This window comes from Mustela lutreola, chromosome 8 (assembly GCF_030435805.1).
Source record: "Mustela lutreola isolate mMusLut2 chromosome 8, mMusLut2.pri, whole genome shotgun sequence".
NCBI classification, from domain to species: Eukaryota; Metazoa; Chordata; class Mammalia; order Carnivora; family Mustelidae; genus Mustela; species Mustela lutreola.
In genome coordinates, this window is record NC_081297.1 from 56,280,616 (window position 1) to 56,298,677 (window position 18,062).

General features: G+C 55.4%; 2 protein-coding genes and 1 long non-coding RNA gene across 13 annotated transcripts; 2 read left to right on the forward strand and 1 right to left on the reverse strand.

Moving 5' to 3' along the window:
* The first annotated feature begins 3,347 nt into the window (after nt 1–3,347).
* Nucleotides 3,348–9,506, forward strand: B4GALNT1 (beta-1,4-N-acetyl-galactosaminyltransferase 1). 4 transcript variants are annotated; one of them, XM_059184815.1, is made up of 12 exons: nt 3,348–3,564; nt 3,725–3,765; nt 4,171–4,389; nt 4,924–5,088; nt 5,199–5,305; nt 5,785–5,825; nt 5,963–6,143; nt 7,121–7,219; nt 7,358–7,548; nt 8,020–8,160; nt 8,436–8,676; nt 9,289–9,506. In XM_059184815.1, exons 3-12 carry the CDS (start codon nt 4,172–4,174, stop codon nt 9,504–9,506), a joined length of 1,602 nt encoding a protein of 533 aa, XP_059040798.1. In that variant the 5' UTR covers nt 3,348–3,564; nt 3,725–3,765; nt 4,171. The 4 variants fall into 4 exon arrangements, with proteins under 4 accessions (XP_059040798.1, XP_059040796.1, XP_059040799.1 ...); XM_059184813.1 differs by lacking the exon at nt 3,725–3,765; XM_059184816.1 differs by lacking the exon at nt 3,348–3,564 and having other exon boundaries at nt 3,582–3,765.
* On the reverse strand, nt 9,087–16,989 carry LOC131838545 (solute carrier family 26 member 10-like). 8 transcript variants are annotated; one of them, XM_059184807.1, is made up of 18 exons: nt 16,625–16,988; nt 15,997–16,107; nt 15,239–15,396; nt 14,921–15,085; nt 14,559–14,711; nt 13,745–13,827; nt 13,457–13,604; nt 13,234–13,347; nt 12,228–12,305; nt 12,042–12,137; nt 11,613–11,719; nt 11,438–11,507; nt 11,249–11,365; nt 11,077–11,110; nt 10,920–10,948; nt 10,769–10,823; nt 10,481–10,650; nt 9,087–10,227 (listed from the first exon to the last, which is right to left on the reverse strand). In XM_059184807.1, the coding sequence occupies exons 1-18, from the start codon at nt 16,965–16,967 to the stop codon at nt 10,189–10,191; spliced, it is 2,070 nt and encodes a 689-aa protein (XP_059040790.1). In that variant the 5' UTR covers nt 16,968–16,988; the 3' UTR covers nt 9,087–10,188. The 8 variants fall into 8 exon arrangements, 6 of the variants coding, with proteins under 6 accessions (XP_059040790.1, XP_059040787.1, XP_059040789.1 ...); XM_059184804.1 differs by having other exon boundaries at nt 10,544–10,650; nt 10,762–10,823; nt 10,920–11,002; XM_059184806.1 differs by having other exon boundaries at nt 10,762–10,823; nt 10,920–11,002.
* LOC131838550 (uncharacterized) lies at nt 10,580–12,573 on the forward strand. Its single transcript, XR_009356644.1, has 3 exons — nt 10,580–10,863; nt 10,943–11,239; nt 12,237–12,573. It is a non-coding gene; the product is annotated as an uncharacterized LOC131838550 (long non-coding RNA).
* Nucleotides 16,990–18,062: the final 1,073 nt, after the last annotated feature.

Sequence of the window (18,062 nt, forward strand, 5' to 3'; positions counted from 1 at the left end):
GAATAGCAGTGAATTGCAATTTGGGACAAGTAGGCTCTGGCAAAAACCATAAGCTGGTCCAGCAAACAAAGGAGAGGAAAGTTATTTTATGGAAAGAAGGAGGAAGTTTATAAGTACAGTTTTTATAGAGTCACTTCCCATCATAGGACTGAGTGAACTCAAGAAAAAATCCTCCCTTCCCTCCAGATAAAAATGACAGATAATATATTCCAAATATGTAACAGAGATAATATGATAAAAGAGATAATATGTAAAAGAGAACCCATGATCAAAACCAAAACCAAAAGAAGCATCTCCTCGAACTGGAAGTGGAAATATGAGGGCTGAGGGCTGATAGCATGGAAGAAAGAACTAGCAGCCCAGGAACCAGCTCCTTGGAGAATTCACTGGATGTTCTGCCATATGACAGGTGGTTTGTAGGAGGCTGTGACCCTGTCTGGGCTCTATCTGTTTTGAGCTGCTTGCCTGGAGTGACAGCAAAAAGACTTGGGCTAGCCAGCTCTCTAGGCTACCATGCTGAGTTAGACAAGGCCTGCCATTGGCTGGGGACAGGATCAGCAACACACCCTTGGATCAGATCCCTGTGTGTTCAATATAAACCCTCATTCTGGACAGGGGAGACAGTCACAGAACCGCTCAGTATGGGGAGATGCTGCAGGGAGAGAGGAAAACTTATACCTCCAACCTGGTCTGGCGTATGGAGGACCCATCACAGCCCCATCCTACTGCATCTGGGCCTGCAGCAGAAGCTGGAGTGCTAAAAACCATTTCTCTGCATTCTTTGCGGTTAGTGTTCCTTTATTAATCAAATGCCTGCCTAGGAAACATGAATTGAGATAGGCCTTAAACTGGAAGAGAAGGGATGACCCTGAATGGCAGGTGTCCACTTTGTGGGGTGTAAGTTGTAATAGAGGCCAAGGGGTTCTAGTTTGTAGCTTCCTGTTTTCGGAAGTTTGTTGCAGCTGTGACCTCAGTTTTGCTGATAGCAAAAGAGTTGTATGATTCTGGAGGCGGGGAGGTGTTCCTAAAAGTTCTGCCTAAAGCAGTGCTTTCAACTGGGTTTCTATTGACATCTGGGGAAGGGCAAGCCTTTGTTACACAGACTTGTCCTATTCACTGTAGGACATTTAGCTTAGTTAACACCTGCCCACCAATTGCCTGCAGCCTCACCAGTCACTGAGACTACCAAAAATGTCCCCACAGGGGCGCCTAACAAATGCCTTTGGCTCAGGTCATGATCCCAGGGCATTGGGATGGAGCCCCACTTAGGGGCTTTTTGCTCAGCAGGGAGTCTGCTTCTCTCTCTCCCTCTGCCTGCTGCTCCCTCTGCTTGTGTGCTCTCTCTCTCTCTCACTCACTCTCTCTATCAAGTGAATAAGTAAAATCCTCTTAAAAAATGCCCCCACATATTTCCAAAAGCCTATGGAAGATACTATTACCCATACAGAAACCAACTCCCCAAACCATTTGTATGCCCCATTATTCCCAGTAAGAACCCCCTAGAGTAGTGTCTGTCAGCCACAATGAATCCTAACCAAGACACACACATGAGAAAGAAACTCACAAAAGACAAACTAACAAACTAAAACTTCAAATCTCATCCTGAAAAGTAACACTGTAACAGGTAATCAAGAAGCTCAAGAGAATTCACTCTAGAGTAAATGGAAATAGAGCAATCCCCCCAAATTTTTTAAATAAATATATTTAATATCCTTCAAAGACAAGAAAACTAAAGAGGCATGAAAACTAAATCCTTAACTGGAATTATTTTAAAAGCTATAAAAGACATCATTGAGACAACTGGAGAAATTTCGACATGGACTGTGTATCAGACAAGGGTTTGTAAATATTCTAACTTCGACAATCATATTGTTTATTTAGAAGAATACCTTTTCTTTCAGGAGATAGATACTTAAGTACTTAGGAGTAGAGAGTCACAATGTCTGCAATTAATTCAAATGGTTCAGCAAAAAGAATGTGTGTGCATGTGTGTGTGCGTGTGCACAGTTGGAGAGAGAGAGAGAAAAATCAGCATTCGGCCAAGGCTAAATATCACCATCAAAGAAGGAAATGCTGCAGATACAAGAATTAGTATAAGTTCTGTTTGAAATTCTAGATTATGATTATAATTTCATTATTAAAATTTTTACTTGTCTATTTTTATAAATGTGACAGTAATGTGCTGAAACAATTTCTCAGACCATAACTGAGTTACTAAATAGATGCTTACTTTCCACTAAAGTAGTGGAGAAGCAAGACTTTTTCTTTTTAATTTTTACTTGGAAATAATGTCAAACTTCGGAACTTGGAAAACACAGTACTCCCACATACCTTTTAACCAGTTTCACCAATTTTTGACATTTTGTCACATTTATCATTTTCTCTCTCCCTCTCTGTATATATGTGCATATAGACACATATAAGCCCTACAGTTCATATAGTGTTGTGACGAGTTATTAAATGAATAAAATACAAATTCTGTATTATGTATACCACATGTACCCATATATATACAACATGTACACATTGTATCATTGTATCATTTATTTTTTCCAAGCAACTTGAAAGTAGATTGCACACATCCCGCCACTTTATCCCTTAACACTTGAGGGTATGTAGTCTAAGAACAAGAATACTGTCCTGAATCCTGCTGTAGGGAAGGGAGTCTATGGGTCAAAGGCTTGCATGCAGAATTACAGCATGCAAAAGGAACAGTTAGGGGAAGCAGGCCTTTGGATTACTTCTCCAGTGTTTGTTGGATGATTGGGATAGGGGTGCCGCGGAGGAGGAGAGGATGGGCGGGAGGGTGTGAACCTGTCTTTGTTAGCCAGGCAAAATCTTATTTTTCAGGATCTAGTCTGGTTTCTTGTATCCCACTCTAACCACCCAAACCTTCCTTGGAATGGGGTTATAAGAAGCCCTCGCCCCATAGTCTCCCAAAGCCCTTATTCCCTATCCTCGTGTACCGCCTGGATGACAGGGAGGCTCCACACGACTAAGAAATACAATGGGACTGGGGCAGGCCCTTGAGATCCCAGGTTTGCAGGAGAAGGGCTGGGAGGGTCGGGAGAAGGACCTTCTCGAGGCGCCCCCGCAATGTCCTCTGCGCCCACCAGAAGGCGCCCGGGCGCTCGCTTTCCCCGCGCGGAGCTGGAGCCTCCGCCGCACCGAGCCCGGGAGCCGAGCCGCGCGGCGCGGCGATCTGAACAAACGGGCGGCGGCCTGAGCCCTCCCCTCCCGGCAAGTGGGACAGGGTGCCGGGGAGCTCAGCCTTCGTTTCTGGGGCTGGGATGCACCGTTTCTCAACTCCGTTCTCCACCTCCCACCCCACCCCCCCCGCAGGAAACGCCCAGAACCACCCCGCGCCGCGGTCTACAAAGCCCCGAGCGTCCGAAGGCGGGAGGGGTTGGGCGAGCCCGGGAGGCAGGAGGATCCCCACGACACAGGCTCACGGCTGGCTCCCCGATCAGGCCGCCTCCAGCCCCATGAAGACCCCCAGGCCGGGGCTGAGAGCCTGGAGCAGCCCGGACGGAAATCTTGTGGCGGCCTTAGAACGTTAGACAGGTCAGTGCCCGGGCGGGATGAGGGGGCCGAGCTGGAGGCGGGAGGCGGCGCGCTCGCGGGTCCCCCGGGTCCTCCTCACAGCTTCCCGAGGCCACTTGCGCGGTCACCTCCGCCGGGGGCACGCAACAGCGCGGGCGTGATTCTGCATTTTTCATGACAGGCAAGGTGTGGAGCCGCCCTGTGCAGCCCACCGGGGCCCAGGTGATGCTCGGACCGCGGGGTGGGGGACACGCGGGCCGGGGGCGGTGGGGGCGGGAATGGGGGAGTCCGCTGCTCTAAGAAAACGATGCAGTCCTACTTATTCGCGGCCCCGAGGAAAGCCCCGCATCCAGCGGTCTCTCGCATCAACATGCCGGGCCTCGGGCGTGAGAGGAAACCGAGATGCGGGAGAAGGCGAGAAGAAAGGAGGCCGGGAGACCCGAGGCCCGGGGAGTGGAGGGAGGAGGGCCGGGGGAACAATTCGCTATGCAAATCCTAGCGCGCGGAGATGTAGAGAGCGTCCCGGGGTTGCTGGCAGGAACCTCCAGAACCTCCCGGCTCTAGAGTCCCAGCCCACGCCCCCTTCCCCCGCACCTTTCTCACCCTCCCACTCCTACCGCCCACCAGGATGCGGCTGGGCCGCCGGGCCCTCTGTGTGCTGGTCCTGCTGCTCGCCTGCGCCTCGCTGGGGCTCCTGTACGCGAGCACCCGGGACGCGCCGGGCCTCGGGGCACCTCTTGCGCTGTGGGCGCCCCTGCAGGGCCCCCCCAGACCAGAACTGCCAGACCTGACGCCCGAGCCCCGCTATGCACACATCCCAGTCAGGATCAAGGAGCAAGTGGTGGGGTGAGTGCCAGGGGTAGTGGCGGCAGAGCAGCACTCGCTGGGGGTGGCGCGGGGAGCTTTTGTTTCCTGCACTGCTGAGCTCGGATCTCTGGGTTCTCCTGACTAGTTAGGGAGTGGGGGTAAGGCAGGGGGAGCTGCTGAGTCTTGGGCTGGTGCGGAGGGGGAATCTCTCCTCCCTGAACCTTGTCATGGTGATGGGGAGGAGAGGATGTGCAGGCATAGGAGGGCCCTAGAAAACTTCCCAATGTCCTGATGATTCTACTTGAAAGGGGAGTCCATGTGGGGTCCTAAATGGTGGGTAGACAACTCTGAAATTCTAGCAATTGACCCTATTCTACGGCTCTGTAAAATCCAGATTTAGGGGACAAGTCATGGTGGTCTCTCCCCCTGGAGACTATCTGAAAAGCAATGTTTTAGGGGACAGACATTGGATGGGCAGGGTTGAAAGGCCAAGGTATGGGGCACTGTGTAAATGTTTCATGGGGTGAATGGAGTTGGATGGCTGGGCTCTGATGACCTTCGTCCCCCCTCCAGGCTGCTCTCTGGGAACAATTGTAGTTGTGAGTCCAGTGGAAGGAGCTTTTACCTCCCCTTCCAGAGGCAGGTCCGAGCCATCGACCTCACCAAAGCCTTTGACCCGGAGGAGCTGAGGGCTGCCTCTGCCTCCAGGGAGCAGGAGTTCCAGGCCTTCCTTTCAAGGTACTATCTTGAAATGAGGGTGTGTCTTTGCAGTGGGAGGCCTGGAGGGAGGGTGTGACTGGAAGGAGAGCTCCTCTGCCCGTGATTCCTTCTCTGTCCTCCACTGCCAGGAGCCAGTCCGCTGCTGACCGGCTGCTCATAGCCCCTGCCAACTCCCCTCTTCAGTACCCACTGCAGGGTGTGGAAGTCCAGCCCCTCCGGAGCATCTTGGTACCAGGTGGGGAGAATGAGCCTCTGGGATGACCTAAGGCACTGTGGGGGTGTCAGAGCTCAAAGTTGGGTGAGGAAGAGTGAAGCAAGATTGGAATGGGAAGTGGGGAACTTCCAGTGAAAGGGGGACTTGAGGTCAGAAGGGGGCTCATGAGATGGGAGATGAGGACAGAAGGGACTCTACGTTGTCAGGAATTGCAGAAGGCTGTAACTGGAGAGGTTTGGGGGAAAGAATCTATTCTTTGCTGACTGACCAAAGATTAGTGGGTAGGTGGGGCAGGCCATAAAGAGCCATTGCTTTGATGGAAAGGAGTAAAAAAATCAGCTACTCTAGGCTTCATCCTAACAGGTACCCTGCCATGGCCTCAACAAAGAGGGATGGGTGAGAAGGTCCCTGCGGTGGTGAAGAGAGATGTGGTGAAGAGAGACGAAGTGCAGAAGAATTCAAGGCTGGGTGTGATTCTGACTCTCTCTCCTTCCTCCTAGGACTGAGCCTGCAGGCAGCTTCTGGTCAGGAGCTTTACCAGGTAAGGGGAAATGAGGCTGGGAAGGCCAGGTGGGCAGAGGATGCTGGAGGGAGACCCCACTGCCAAAGGAGGGATGAAGCTACCAGGGAGGTAGGAGGTAGGTGTGAAGCCTAACCCTGTACATCCTCCTCTCCCAGGTGAACCTGACAGCCTCCTTGGGCACCTGGGACGTGGCAGGGGAAGTGACTGGAGTGACTCTCACGGGAGAGGGGCAGCCAGATCTCACCCTCACCAGCCCTGGGCTAGACCAACTCAACCGGCAGCTTCAACTGGTCACTTACAGCAGCCGAAGCTACCAGGCAAACACAGCAGACACAGGTGTGAGGCCTGGGCGGAGGCAGTGGCTGGCTGGGTGAACAGAGAGCCCAGAAAGGCTGGAGCGGGCAAATGGCAGAGGGTGTGGGAGATACTAGGGCAATGGCCAGAGCTGCCCAGTCACACAATGGGCATTTCAGCTAGGCTAGCAGGACCAGGGAGAGAGAGAAGGGGCCTTTGTTCATCTGGGGCCAGAGCAGGCCAAAGGGAAACCCGAGCTTTGGGTGTGTCCCCCCTTCAGGCCAACCGTGGGGGCCCCAGGAAGTGACCTGCCCCAGGAGCCAGAAAACTCAAACTCTATTTCCAATCCACCACTTCCAGGAGAGCAAGGGGTTTTATCTCCCAGAGCTCCCATTTCTCTAGCAAAAAAGGCACAACACAGCCCTCCTGCTTCTCTCCAAGGCTTGGTACACCAAACCTGCTCCCACTCTGGGGCTTTTGCATTTGCTGTTCCCTCTGCCTAGAATGCTGTTCCCCTAGATTTTTGTACAGCTGGCTCCTTCTTGTCATTTGGATCTCAACTCAACTGGTTCCTCTTCACTATCACATTACTTGTTTTTTCTCTTCAAGGCTTACCAGTCTCTAAATTTCATTTACTTAGCCTGGAACGACTGACTAGGCTCCTAACTCAGTTTTGTTGCTTAAGAGTTCTGTAAATGAAGACAAGTTACTTAATTTCTCTGTCTTTTTCTGTAGTAGAAATCTACTTAATAGGACTTGTGAAGATTAAATGAGTTCCTATATTTAAGGTAACTGAAAAAGTACCTGCCACATAGTAAATGCTCAATAAACGTGTGCTTTTCATTAAATCTCCTTTTAAAATTAATTTCCCACCCATTAGAATGTTAGTACCATGGCGGTAAAAATCTTAAATTCTTGTCCATCAGGGCCCAGAAAGAGTAGGCATTTAAATACTGATTTACTGAAAAAGGAATGTTATCCCAGCCTTAAGCACCACGGCTTGTGTCCTTTCTTCCCAGTCCGGTTCTCCACAGAGGGACATGAGGCTGCCTTTACCATCCGCATAAGACACCCCCCCAACCCTCGGCTGTACCCATCTGGGTCTCTACCCCAGGGAGGTGAGGCCCGTGCCTGCCGCGACCTAAAATCGAGGTCTAGTGGGGAGAAGGTGGAGGAGGGAAGCCTTGGGAGAAGATGTTTTCCTGCTCCTAATTTCCCATTCTCCTTCCTCTTCACCTAACCCTCTTCCTCCCCAGCCCAGTACAACATCAGTGCCCTGGTCACCATTGCTACTAAGACCTTCCTGCGTTACAATCGGCTACGGGCACTCATTGCCAGCATCCGTCGCTTCTACCCAACGGTCACCGTGGTCATCGCCGACGACAGCGACAAGCCAGAGAGCATTAGCGGTCCCCACATCGAGCACTATCTCATGCCTTTTGGCAAGGTGCGCAGCCAGCGAGGCTGAACCGCGCGCCAGAGCGCGTGGAGGAAGGCGCGCCCTCGGTCTGAAGTCTCCGGAGTAGTGATTCTCAGGACTACCTACCTGTAATCAGAATTACTGGGGTGCCTGTTAAGCATGGCAGTTCCTGGAAATAAGCTCCGTGGGACAGGAATCGTGCCTATGTTGTTCGTCCTGCGTTCTTAGAAAGTGCTGAGCACTTGGGGAGCGCTCAGTAAATAGGTGATGAATGAATGAATGATGAATGAATGGATGAATGGGGTGCACGGTTAGATGCGCTCTAACACCTCCCAGAACACTGACAACCCCTCGCCGTGGAAAACTGCCTTTTTTACCCAGGCCTGAGCCATTCGTGGGCACTACTGTTAAGAGAGGCGTCCGGAAAGAGAAGGGAAGGCGGGAGAGGGGTTAGGTCCTCTCTCTCCAGCCTCACTGACCATATATACCCTCCCCCAGGGCTGGTTCGCAGGCCGGAACCTGGCCGTATCCCAGGTAACCACCAAGTACGTCCTGTGGGTGGACGACGACTTCGTGTTCACCGCGCGGACGCGGCTGGAGAGGCTTGTGGACGTGCTGGAGCGGACGCCGCTGGACCTGGTAGGGGAGGGCCTGCAGGATGCGGGGTGGGAGAAGGAGGGTCTCAGCAGGCTGAGGCAGCGGCGGGGGAGCCCCGGCCGAGCGCGAGCGCGGACGGTCCTGGGACTGACAGAAGACGCGGCGGAGCCTGGGAGACCCCCGGGTCCTGTAGGAGTGGAGCGGAGGAGGACGGGGCCCGGGAACCGAGCGGGGGAGAGGGAGCACAGATGTGGTACCCCCACTCCCAGCCCCGGCAGTCCCCGTCCCTCTTGGAGCTATCCTCCCACTTCCCGCAGGTCGGCGGCGCGGTGCGCGAGATCTCCGGCTTTGCCACCACCTACAGGCAGCTGCTGAGCGTGGAGCCTGGCGCGCCAGGCCGCGGGAACTGCCTCCGGCAAAGGCGCGGCTTCCACCACGAGCTCGTCGGCTTTCCAGGCTGCGTGGTGACCGACGGCGTGGTCAACTTCTTCCTGGCGCGCACTGACAAGGTGCGCGAGGTCGGTTTCGACCCGCGCCTCAGCCGCGTGGCGCATCTGGGTGAGTGGCTCCCCCTCCCGGCCTGGCCCGGCCCATCAGGGACCCGCGGGGCGCTGGGTGAGGATCCAAGGGCGCTGGCGACTCCTACGCCCACCCCAACCCCTCCCCCGTGAAACCCACGGGTGGCACCCGGGGCTCTTGGGGCAGTTCTGCGAAGATTTACCAAGATGTGAGCCTTGGCAAGACACAGAGCTCCCACCCTCCTGGCCCGCACACCATTTGAACCTCCAGACCCAGTACTGCCCCTGGGTCTACGTTTGACTTCCCCACCGCTGTCACCGCCACCTTCCCTCCACTCCCAGCCGCTCCCGCTGGTTCAGACCACACTCCTGGAGCAGCCCATTCAGTATCTGTTGAAACTTTAGGTGTTGGGGAGGGTGGACAGTTGTGGTATGTTATCCAAGCACAAGGTAAGTATGTTGACTTTATTTTACAGAAGAGTGAAACTGAGACCCTGGAAAATTAATTACTAGCCCAATGCCCTCAGAAACGGGGTCCTTGCCTATGCACCCTCCATACCCCAAATTTTAGTTCTCCCTTAAGGGTTGGCCTTCTACACCCTTCAGACCCTTCAATGTTTGCTCCCCTTCCCTCCACGCCCCCCCCCCCCAGAATTCTTCCTGGATGGGCTTGGTTCCCTTCGAGTGGGCTCCTGCTCAGACGTCGTTGTGGATCACGCATCCAAGTTGAAGCTGCCATGGACATCAAGGGATGTGGGGACAGAGACTTATGCCCGCTACCGCTACCCAGGATCACTGGATGAAAGTCAGGTGGCCAAACACCGCCTACTCTTCTTCAAACACCGGCTGCAGTGCATGACCTCTGAATGAGGGCCACTAGGGGCCTTCAAACTGTCAAGCTGGGCCTGCCTCCTTGTCCCTGCCAGGAATTTCTAGCAAACCCCAGCACCCAGTGACCGCTCCACTGACTCTCCCTGATCCCCTTCAGAAACTGATCCCAAGCAGGGGCTTGTCCTGGTGGCACTCCTCCTTTCTGCGAGTGCCCAGGGATGTGATGGAGCCATAACTGTCTCACAGCCAGTGCCAAGTCCTCCCGCCACCCCCTTTGTCATGGGACAGGAAGTGGGGGGGGTCACTTTCCAAGTGCCAAAGAGCCCATGGAGACTCTAAGAACCTAAAGTGGAAATACTCTCCTCTCATCTCCTTGGGACTGAGGGGGTGGGGAAGTCCCTGCGTGTATTCCCAGGGCTGTACCCCCTCCCCCATCTCTGGATCCAGGACTCTGTGCACAGGCTCCAGCCCCACCCCCCATGGAGAGAACTGGAGACTTCTGGAGTGGGGGGGGCGCTGGTGAACACACAAGTGAAAGTCATTTTTAGTTGTGTCTGCAATGCTGTGAGCATGGAGAAAGGGGCACCAGGGATCAGTGTGCGGACACCCAGAGGTTCACTTCATGACCCCCAGAGGTGCTCAGCCTTGTTTTATTAATTATAAGAAGTAAGGACTCCTCACACACATATTGTTGGGGCCCTCCACGCTCCCGATGACTGTGTCAGACCCACACTGTGCAAGTCTTCGGACCCGTAGTCTCCTGGAAAGAGAGAGGACATATCAGGAATAGTTTCAGTGCCCTCCTCCCTCCCTCAGCATTTGGCAGTCCTCTGAGGGCACACCACCCCACTCCCTAGTTCTTAACTCCTTAGTTCTTCACGCAGAGCTGGGCCCCGTCTCCCTGGCTTAGCCTTAAATTGACTCATCATTTCATCCCCCACTCTCCCTCCCCTAGTCTCTTTCTCAGGCCTTTTCCCAGAACCCTCTGCATAGATTCTCAGCCACCGACTCACATGTGATCTGCTATATAGCCCAGCACCTCCTGGGTTTCCCTCCTGTTGCTCCTGCCCCCTCACCAGTCTCTCCAGGGCATGAGCAGCTGCATCCTGGACACTGACGAACAGCTGTTCTGGGGTCACTCTGTTCAGGAGTCCTGCCTGGGTCAGTGTCCCCAGTACTGAGGCTGTGTAGAGACGCAGGCCAGGCCTGTAGGTCTTAAATCCATACCATGTCCTTTTCCCTCCCCCACGTCTCTGGTCATTCCCCAGTCTCCAGGTCCCTCCAGCCTCCACACCTCTCACCATTACACTGAGCCAGGAGAAGGTGGATCCCAGCATCGCGACATCGGCTGGCCAGCTGCGGAGAAGGAGAGGGGGGTCAAATCCTACGTCAGAGGGTATGCCTGGGATGCTAAGGGGACTTTCTCCTCGACCTACCTGCCCCATCCCTCACCTGTACCACTTCTCTGGCTCCAGCAACATCTGCAAAGGTGAGACCACTGCAGTCTAAGACCACCACCCTGACGGGCTCGGCAACTAGGATGGGAGAAGGCAGGAGTGGCCGGACGCCCCCAGGGCACGTGCCCAGGCTCCTCGCCATCCCATCTCACCTGCATCGGGTGGGCCATCCGTCTTTGGAGCCTCCTGTGAGTAGAGAAGGGCAGTCACCACCTCCAAGACACCAGCATGAACGTGTGCCCCGTAAGCAGTGATCTCCTTCAGAAGAGCCACCTGCCTCCCTCTCCCGGAGAAGCCACCCTCCCCTCGGACCAGGTCTCTCACCTTTCCTCCTTCTCCAAGCCCCAGGTGCTGCTCCAGGGTGCGGCGAAACTGCCCACGGGTCCCAAAGTAGAGGGGTGCTGGGTAGCTCAGGATGCAGAGCCCCGGGACCTTGTGGAGCTAAGGAGGCAGAGGGTCAGAAAAACACCCGGGTCTGGTCTTCCCTTCCCTCATTGTCCATAGTCCACCCACCTTGTGGCTCTCTCTGAGTGGCCTGTAGAGCTCCGTCCCCTCAGCAAGTCCAAGTGCCAGGCACTGCACCCTGGGTGGGAAGCTGGGGTCAGATTCCCAGCCTGGCCTGGCTGGAGAGTCACCCCAAGCACCTGTTCTCTCCCCACTGTGCTTCCCGGCTCATCTCCACTCACACCTCTGGGTACGGCAGATCACAGTCATCATGGAGAAGACCACACCTATGGCCAGGCCTAGGTCCACACTCAGGATCACTACGGCCACCCATGTGACCATCCATACAGCCTGAAGGACAGGGTTGGGAGTGGCAGGCCATCACTGCTAGGGAAAGAGGTGTGGTGCCTGCCAAGGCAAATGATAGGAAGGGATGGCCCAGGAGAAGGTAGAAAGAATGACAGGAAGAAGGGACAGGATTGACTCAGCGGGGGAAACCCCACCCTCCACCCTGTGTCTGGGTAATGGGATTAGGAGGTAGGCTTGTTGCAGTGGGGGGGGGGGGGGGGGCTACAGAATGTAGGACCAGGACAATTAGCTTCAATCAAGGGCAGAGGCTGGGGATGCTGGGAAATGGGAGGGGGCAATCTGGAGCAATGTTGCCACTTCTCACAAAGTCCATGCGGCTGATGCGCCATAGCTGTGGCAGTTCCTGCATCTGGAAGAACATCTGGCGCATGCTGGAGATGTTTATGCAGGCCAGGACAGCCTTGGGGCAGAGAAGGCAAGCTGACTGCCTCAGTGTCCTGGAATATAGCCACCCCTCCTGGCCACCCCCAATAGCTCCTCTGTTCCTTACCTTGGGCAGATAATAGAAGAAGGGCCCCAGCCACAGCAGCACTGAGAGGACAACTATGCAGGAGAAGAGGCCTGCCAGCTAGAAAGGAGGAGGGATGGAAGCCGAGAAGCAAAGGGATCTCATGCACCACTGTGAGGGAGCTGGCCGCCCTGTCCACTTTACCTTGCCTTCCCTGGAACTCTCCCTCCTTCCGAATCCCTGTCCATGAAGATATTCCTCAGTCTTCCACTCTCTTCTTGCTAGTTTGCATCTCACATCTACTTTTCCCCTCTCCCAATTAAATGCCTCTCATTTGCCGGTCTCTACGTAGATGTAGTTCAATTTCCCTATTTTTGAAGCCCATGTCCATCTTTTTTTTTTTTTTTTTTTGAAGCCCATGTCCATCTTAAAAGCCACTGTTGGATGACCCTAAAAGCAGGCTCACCACATTCTTAGGGGACCAGCAAAGTAGGAAACCAGAAGTATTAGGGGGAGACTTTCATGTGTGATATGTCCCATGGGGGGGGTGTGTGGAAATCAGAAGTTTGTCTCTCAAATTTATTTTACAGTTCAGTTTTGTTTTTATTTTGAGTTACATGTGGGCACTGTAAACTGAGTGCTTAGAGTCTACAAAGGTCTTTTTTTTGTTAAAGATTGTTATTTATTTGACACAGAAAGATCACAAGTAGGCAGAGAGGCAGGGGGAAGCAGGCTCCCCGCTGAGCAGAGAGCCCAATGGAGGGCTCCATCCCAGGACCCTGGAATCATGACCTGAGCTGAAGGCAGATGCTTAACCCACTGAGCCACACAGGTGCCCCAAGTCTACAAAGGTCTTAATGGAGCTTAGTTATCTTCTCTCCATCTCCTACCTAGAAATTCCCACCCCATCCCTCTCCCGCACAGACTCCTAACCTCCTCTATATGGCTGCCCTCTGAGGAATCTACCCATCGTCCACCTGTTTGTTCACTACCACCCATCCCCCTGGATACCTTCCCGCCCTTCTCCTCATCCAAGACATGCTCTTACCTGTGTGTTCCCACCAGCATCCACTAGTAAGCTGGTGGTGGCCAATGTGGCGGAGTTGGGAAAGCAGGAGAAGAGGGAGGAGATGAGGTTGGAGACACCATGGGCCAAGAGCTCCTGGAGGGATGCAGTGAGATGAAGAGGAGAGAGACAAGGGCATAGGGAGGGCACATCAGATTAGGGGGTTGTGTCCTGAATGAATTGGGGTCCTCAGTCGGAGTCACACCTGGTTGGAGTCAATAGTGTAGCTATACTTGTCTGCATAGATGGAGGCCAGGGAGGCGGACACAGCAAAGGCAACCAGCGCGATGGGCAGCGAGTCAACCAGAATCCTGGGCAGCTCAGCCAGGTTAGGGAGGCGAGGTTGGGGGAATCTGGAGAGAGAGGGATCCAGGATGAGGATGGGTTGGTCCTAAGAAGGATATGGGGAAGACCGAGAAAACAGGGTGGGGTGGGTCAAGGGGAAGTGCTGGGTGGGAAAAATGGGAGAAGAGCAGGCTCTCGATTCCCTTACCCTCCAGGCAACAGCCCCACTATCTGGACGTTGTATCTTGTGTCCAGGGAAGAGGTGAAGCAGAGCACAGAGGCCAGAAGCACCTGGGAAAGAGAGCAAATTAGGGCATGGCAGGAGATGGGCTTCCTGGCAGAGACTAGAAAGAGCCTCACGGAGAAAAAGGATTCTAAGGCAACTGTTAGTTGTTTTTGGAGGCCCAGCCCCTGGGGGCTCTGGGATGTGTTTGGGTTGGGTGCCTGGCCGCCCATTTAGAGTGCAGGACGGTGGGGATGGGAAAGAGAAATGATGTATATGCGAGGTTATAGAAAGAGATGGAAGAAGAGGGACTCCCATGAGGAATGGTAGACATCAAGAAGTGTATCGAGCCATTCTAGGTAAGAGAGCTGGGATATGTCTCAGCATAGATGGCGTATGGGTGGAGAGGCAGAACACTTATTTAGTCGGGGAGAGAGAGAAATGTAGGTGGGCGTGGGAAGGTAGAGAAACTGAACAGTGAACAGCGAAGGACCGGGTGAGGGGAGAGATGTGAGTGGAGAGTGCCGTGGCGAGCGACACCGCAAGGGAGCGCTGTAAGCAGGAAGAAGGCTTTGTAAGAGGTCCAGGAGAGGCTCCGTGCGAGAAGTGCGTGGGGGATTCCAGAGGGTCAAAGTGTTCTGGGAAGAGGCCTGGAAAGGGATACGGATGCGCAGGACTTCTCCTCTGTAAACTCGCTGCATTCCACGAGGGGGCGGCAGCGGCCAGCTCCTACCTAATGGGCAAAGGGCTGTGTGGTGCAGGGTGCAGGGCGCACCCCCGACCCGGGAGCCATCCTCACCATGACGATTTCGCCTGGGATCGGGGTGGGTAGTTTGTCCCGGAATCTCACGTTCAATTCTTTGACGGGCACGAGCAGCGCCAGGCTGAGTGCCGAGATGGTCAGTTCTGCCGGACTGCTCCGGGGCAGCGCGGTCAGCACAGCGGCCAACGTCTGTGGGGAGGGGCGGTGAGCGAGGGCCGGGTGCCGGGTCGACTGTTCCACCGCCGCAGCGACCCTCTTTCAGCCAGTGGTTCTAACTTCCTTCCCTCCGCCCCCGTCACCCTCTATCCCTCCACTCGCCGTCCTTCCTTCCTTCCTTTCCGGGTTTCCCTCTTCCCAAGACCGCCAGAAGCCGCTTCTCCGCTGTTCTCCACCCCCACCTTGAAGAGAGCGAAGCAGCCAATCTGGCGCGGGAGGGGCAACCCTAAAAGGCTGGGCAATTGGGACACGAGCACGTGCAGCGCGGCCCCGCTGGTCAGCGCTTTGACCACAGGCTCCGACAAAAAGGTGGACAGGACGCCGAGCTGCAGCGCGAACATGCCCAGCTGCAGGGGAGGAGATGCACAATCACTACCGGAGGAGTAGCGGACCCGCGGGAGCGCACCTCTCCCGCCTCGCGCAGGACACGCGTCCCGCCCCCCTCTCCTGGCCCAGTTCCCCAGGGACCCCAGCGTGGATCCCGCAGGATCCTCCCTCACCATCAGCGCCCCGCTCCCGAAGGCTAAGGCTGCAGCCGCCCCAACCCGCTGAACGTCCAACTGTTCCCTCTCGATTTCACTCAGGTTACCCCCGAGGGGTTCCGGCACCAGCCGCTCCACGGCCGAGCCCGTCATTAGGCTGAGTACCGCGAAAGTTCCTAGGGCCGGGGAATTCAAACGCAGAGATCACCAGCCCTGCCGCCTGGGGTGCGGTGACCGCTGGGGCTCCGCGGCCCCGGTCAGGCTGCTGCGGTCAGATCCCGCTCTCCTGGAAGGCTGCTGCGCAGGTGAAGGCCATGGGGCCGAGAGCTGGTGCAGCAGCCCGGAACGTGCCCGGAGGGAGGCTAGGAGAGCGCGCCAGCCGGCAAATACTGCCCCCTAATGCATCACACTCCTCCTGCAAACGCCCCGCGGACCGCGCGCTCCTTTGGGTAACCGCGCATCTCTGTTCCCCTCTTCCATCTCCCGGAGATGTTCGTTTAAACCGAATCTCCTGGGGGTGAAGTAAAGTCCGAGGGCACTCCCTTCTCTTTGCACACACTCAGCACCAACCCCCACCCCCTACCCCTCAATCCCCCCAACGGCCCAGCAAACTTTGCTTAGGTCCCAAGTTCCCGGCAGGGAAACGGCAGAGGCTGGAAGGGAAGCAGGGGAGGGGAAGAGGGGAACAAGAGCTAAGGAGCTCACAGGAACCCAAGCCTCAAAACCCTGTCCACTGGCACCCCACAGAAAAGGAGAGGAGTCACCGGGTCGCTCACCAGTGGACAGATGTCTCCCAGTACCCAACAAGGTGTAAATGAGGACGGGGAAGAAAGAAGTGTAGAGTCCGAACACTGGAGGCACAGAGGTCAGGAGGGCAAAAGCCATGCCTAGGGGAGAAGTGGAAGGAAAGATCATCGCGGTGTGTGGTGTGGGGGAGGGGGTGGCTGGGGGAAGGTGACCAGCCTCCAGAACGCCACCCTTCCTGTGCACATTCTCAGAGGCTGGCATGGAGACGCTAAATCATGCCACATGAGGGAACCCAGGGGTTAACAGGCCTCCGTGGGAGGTCTTGGGGCAGACAAGGTCACAGATCCGTGTCGGCCTAGACGAGGGTGAGGGGGGTGGCGAGCGTGGAGGAAGCCGGTATTGTACCGGTATTGTACCTCTCCAGTTCCCTGACCCGGAACGTGTCAAAGACTTCTTGAAGGATTGCGCAAATGAAGGGAGCTGGGGGTAGGGATCTGATGCAGCTCGGCAGTCCTTACCCGGTTCTTGGTCTCAGATCCTGTCTCCGAACCCTCAGCCACATTACCCAATCTCTCGCTCCTGGGTTTCCAGCCTCTGCACCTTCCCGACGCCCTCCAGAGCTCGGGCCCCAGACGGGCGGGTATTGGGGCCGCTCACCCTGGGGCACGTGCACGATGCCCACGGTCACTCCGGCCACGGCATCCCCGAGCAGCCAGGCCCGCCAGCGGTAGTGGGGCAGCCAGCGCAGAGGAGGCAGCCGCGCCAGCAGCAGGCGCCACGCCCCCGGTCCGGAGCAAGCGCCAGGCAGCCGCCTCCACTGTCTGCACAGCCGGGACCAGCGGGGCTCCGAGAGTAGGTCCGACTCCTGCTCTGCGTCCCCGAAGAGTTGCTGGAATCGAGCTTCGGTGAGAGGTTCCCTGAACTTGGCGCCCAGAGGGAACTTAAGGTCGGAGGCCTCTCCCAGGCCTGGGCAGGTCCTGGCGTCCGGTAGCCCACTCATTTTGCCCTTGGCCACCTCCAACCCCGCCTAGTCTTAAATACCCCTCCACCCTCTAGCCCTGAGTCCCGCCTCCCTGAAGCAGGGTCCAATCCCGCCCTGCAGGGCGCCCTCTCTTGGGGACCATCAACGGCCCAGAGACTGCAAAGACTTGGGGAGAGGGCGTCTCTATGTTAGGCGTTTCCTGAGACAACCTCGGCGGGATCGCTCACTCCTGAGCCTACTGGGGTGGGACGAGGGCGGGGCAGGGGTGGCGAGGGTGTATGGAAAGGTGTAGGGACTAAAGACAAAGGCCAAAAGCTCGCACATTTTTCCCACTCCTAAGCCTTTTGATTCTGGCCATCCGGCTGCTGCTCCTTTCTGCGTTGGCCCTCTGGGAGGAGATAGCTTGCTCCTCTAGAGTGGCCCATCATTCCTAGAGCCTCTGCATTCTCCCCAAGAAAATTCAGCGTGCCCCCCTCAAAACACACACATGCCTCTCCGCCAGACCCAAATCTGCATGGGGTATACAGCTTGCCCCAAGGAAATGGAAGGGGCTCCATTGGCAGAGCAGCTTTGAAGCCTGCTAAGATGGGACTCGGCTACAGTAGAGCCCGGGGATGACGGAGAACTACCACCCACACCTCTGCTGGAAGCTGGGCCTAACTTCCCAGTTCAGGGCCTCAGAGGGGAAATACTGAACTGAGAGCAAATTTTGATTTTGCTTCTTAAAAGCCAAAAAACAAAACAAAACAACAACAACAAAAAGAACTTGAAGTGCCATTTATTACATTCAAGTGCTATTTTACAAAGTTGGCACTCAAAAACACATTTGTGGTTAAATTAAGTTCAAAAGGGTCATGCACCCACCTCATGAACCTCTGTGGTCCCTCAAGAGATACAAAAGTCCTGAGCTCCAGCATCCTGCTATTTTCCCCATCCCCTCCTCCATTTACAAGAATACTTGGCATCCCTCCCCATCACCCTCTGGTCCCCAGTCCCTGACCCCAAAGCCCTGGGTGTGGGGTATAGTGAGGGTGGGTCTCCCCTCTTCAATTCCTCCTATTGTTCCCCAGAAGTCTTATCTGGGCTGTACGTCCTGTCCCCCCCCTTAAGAGG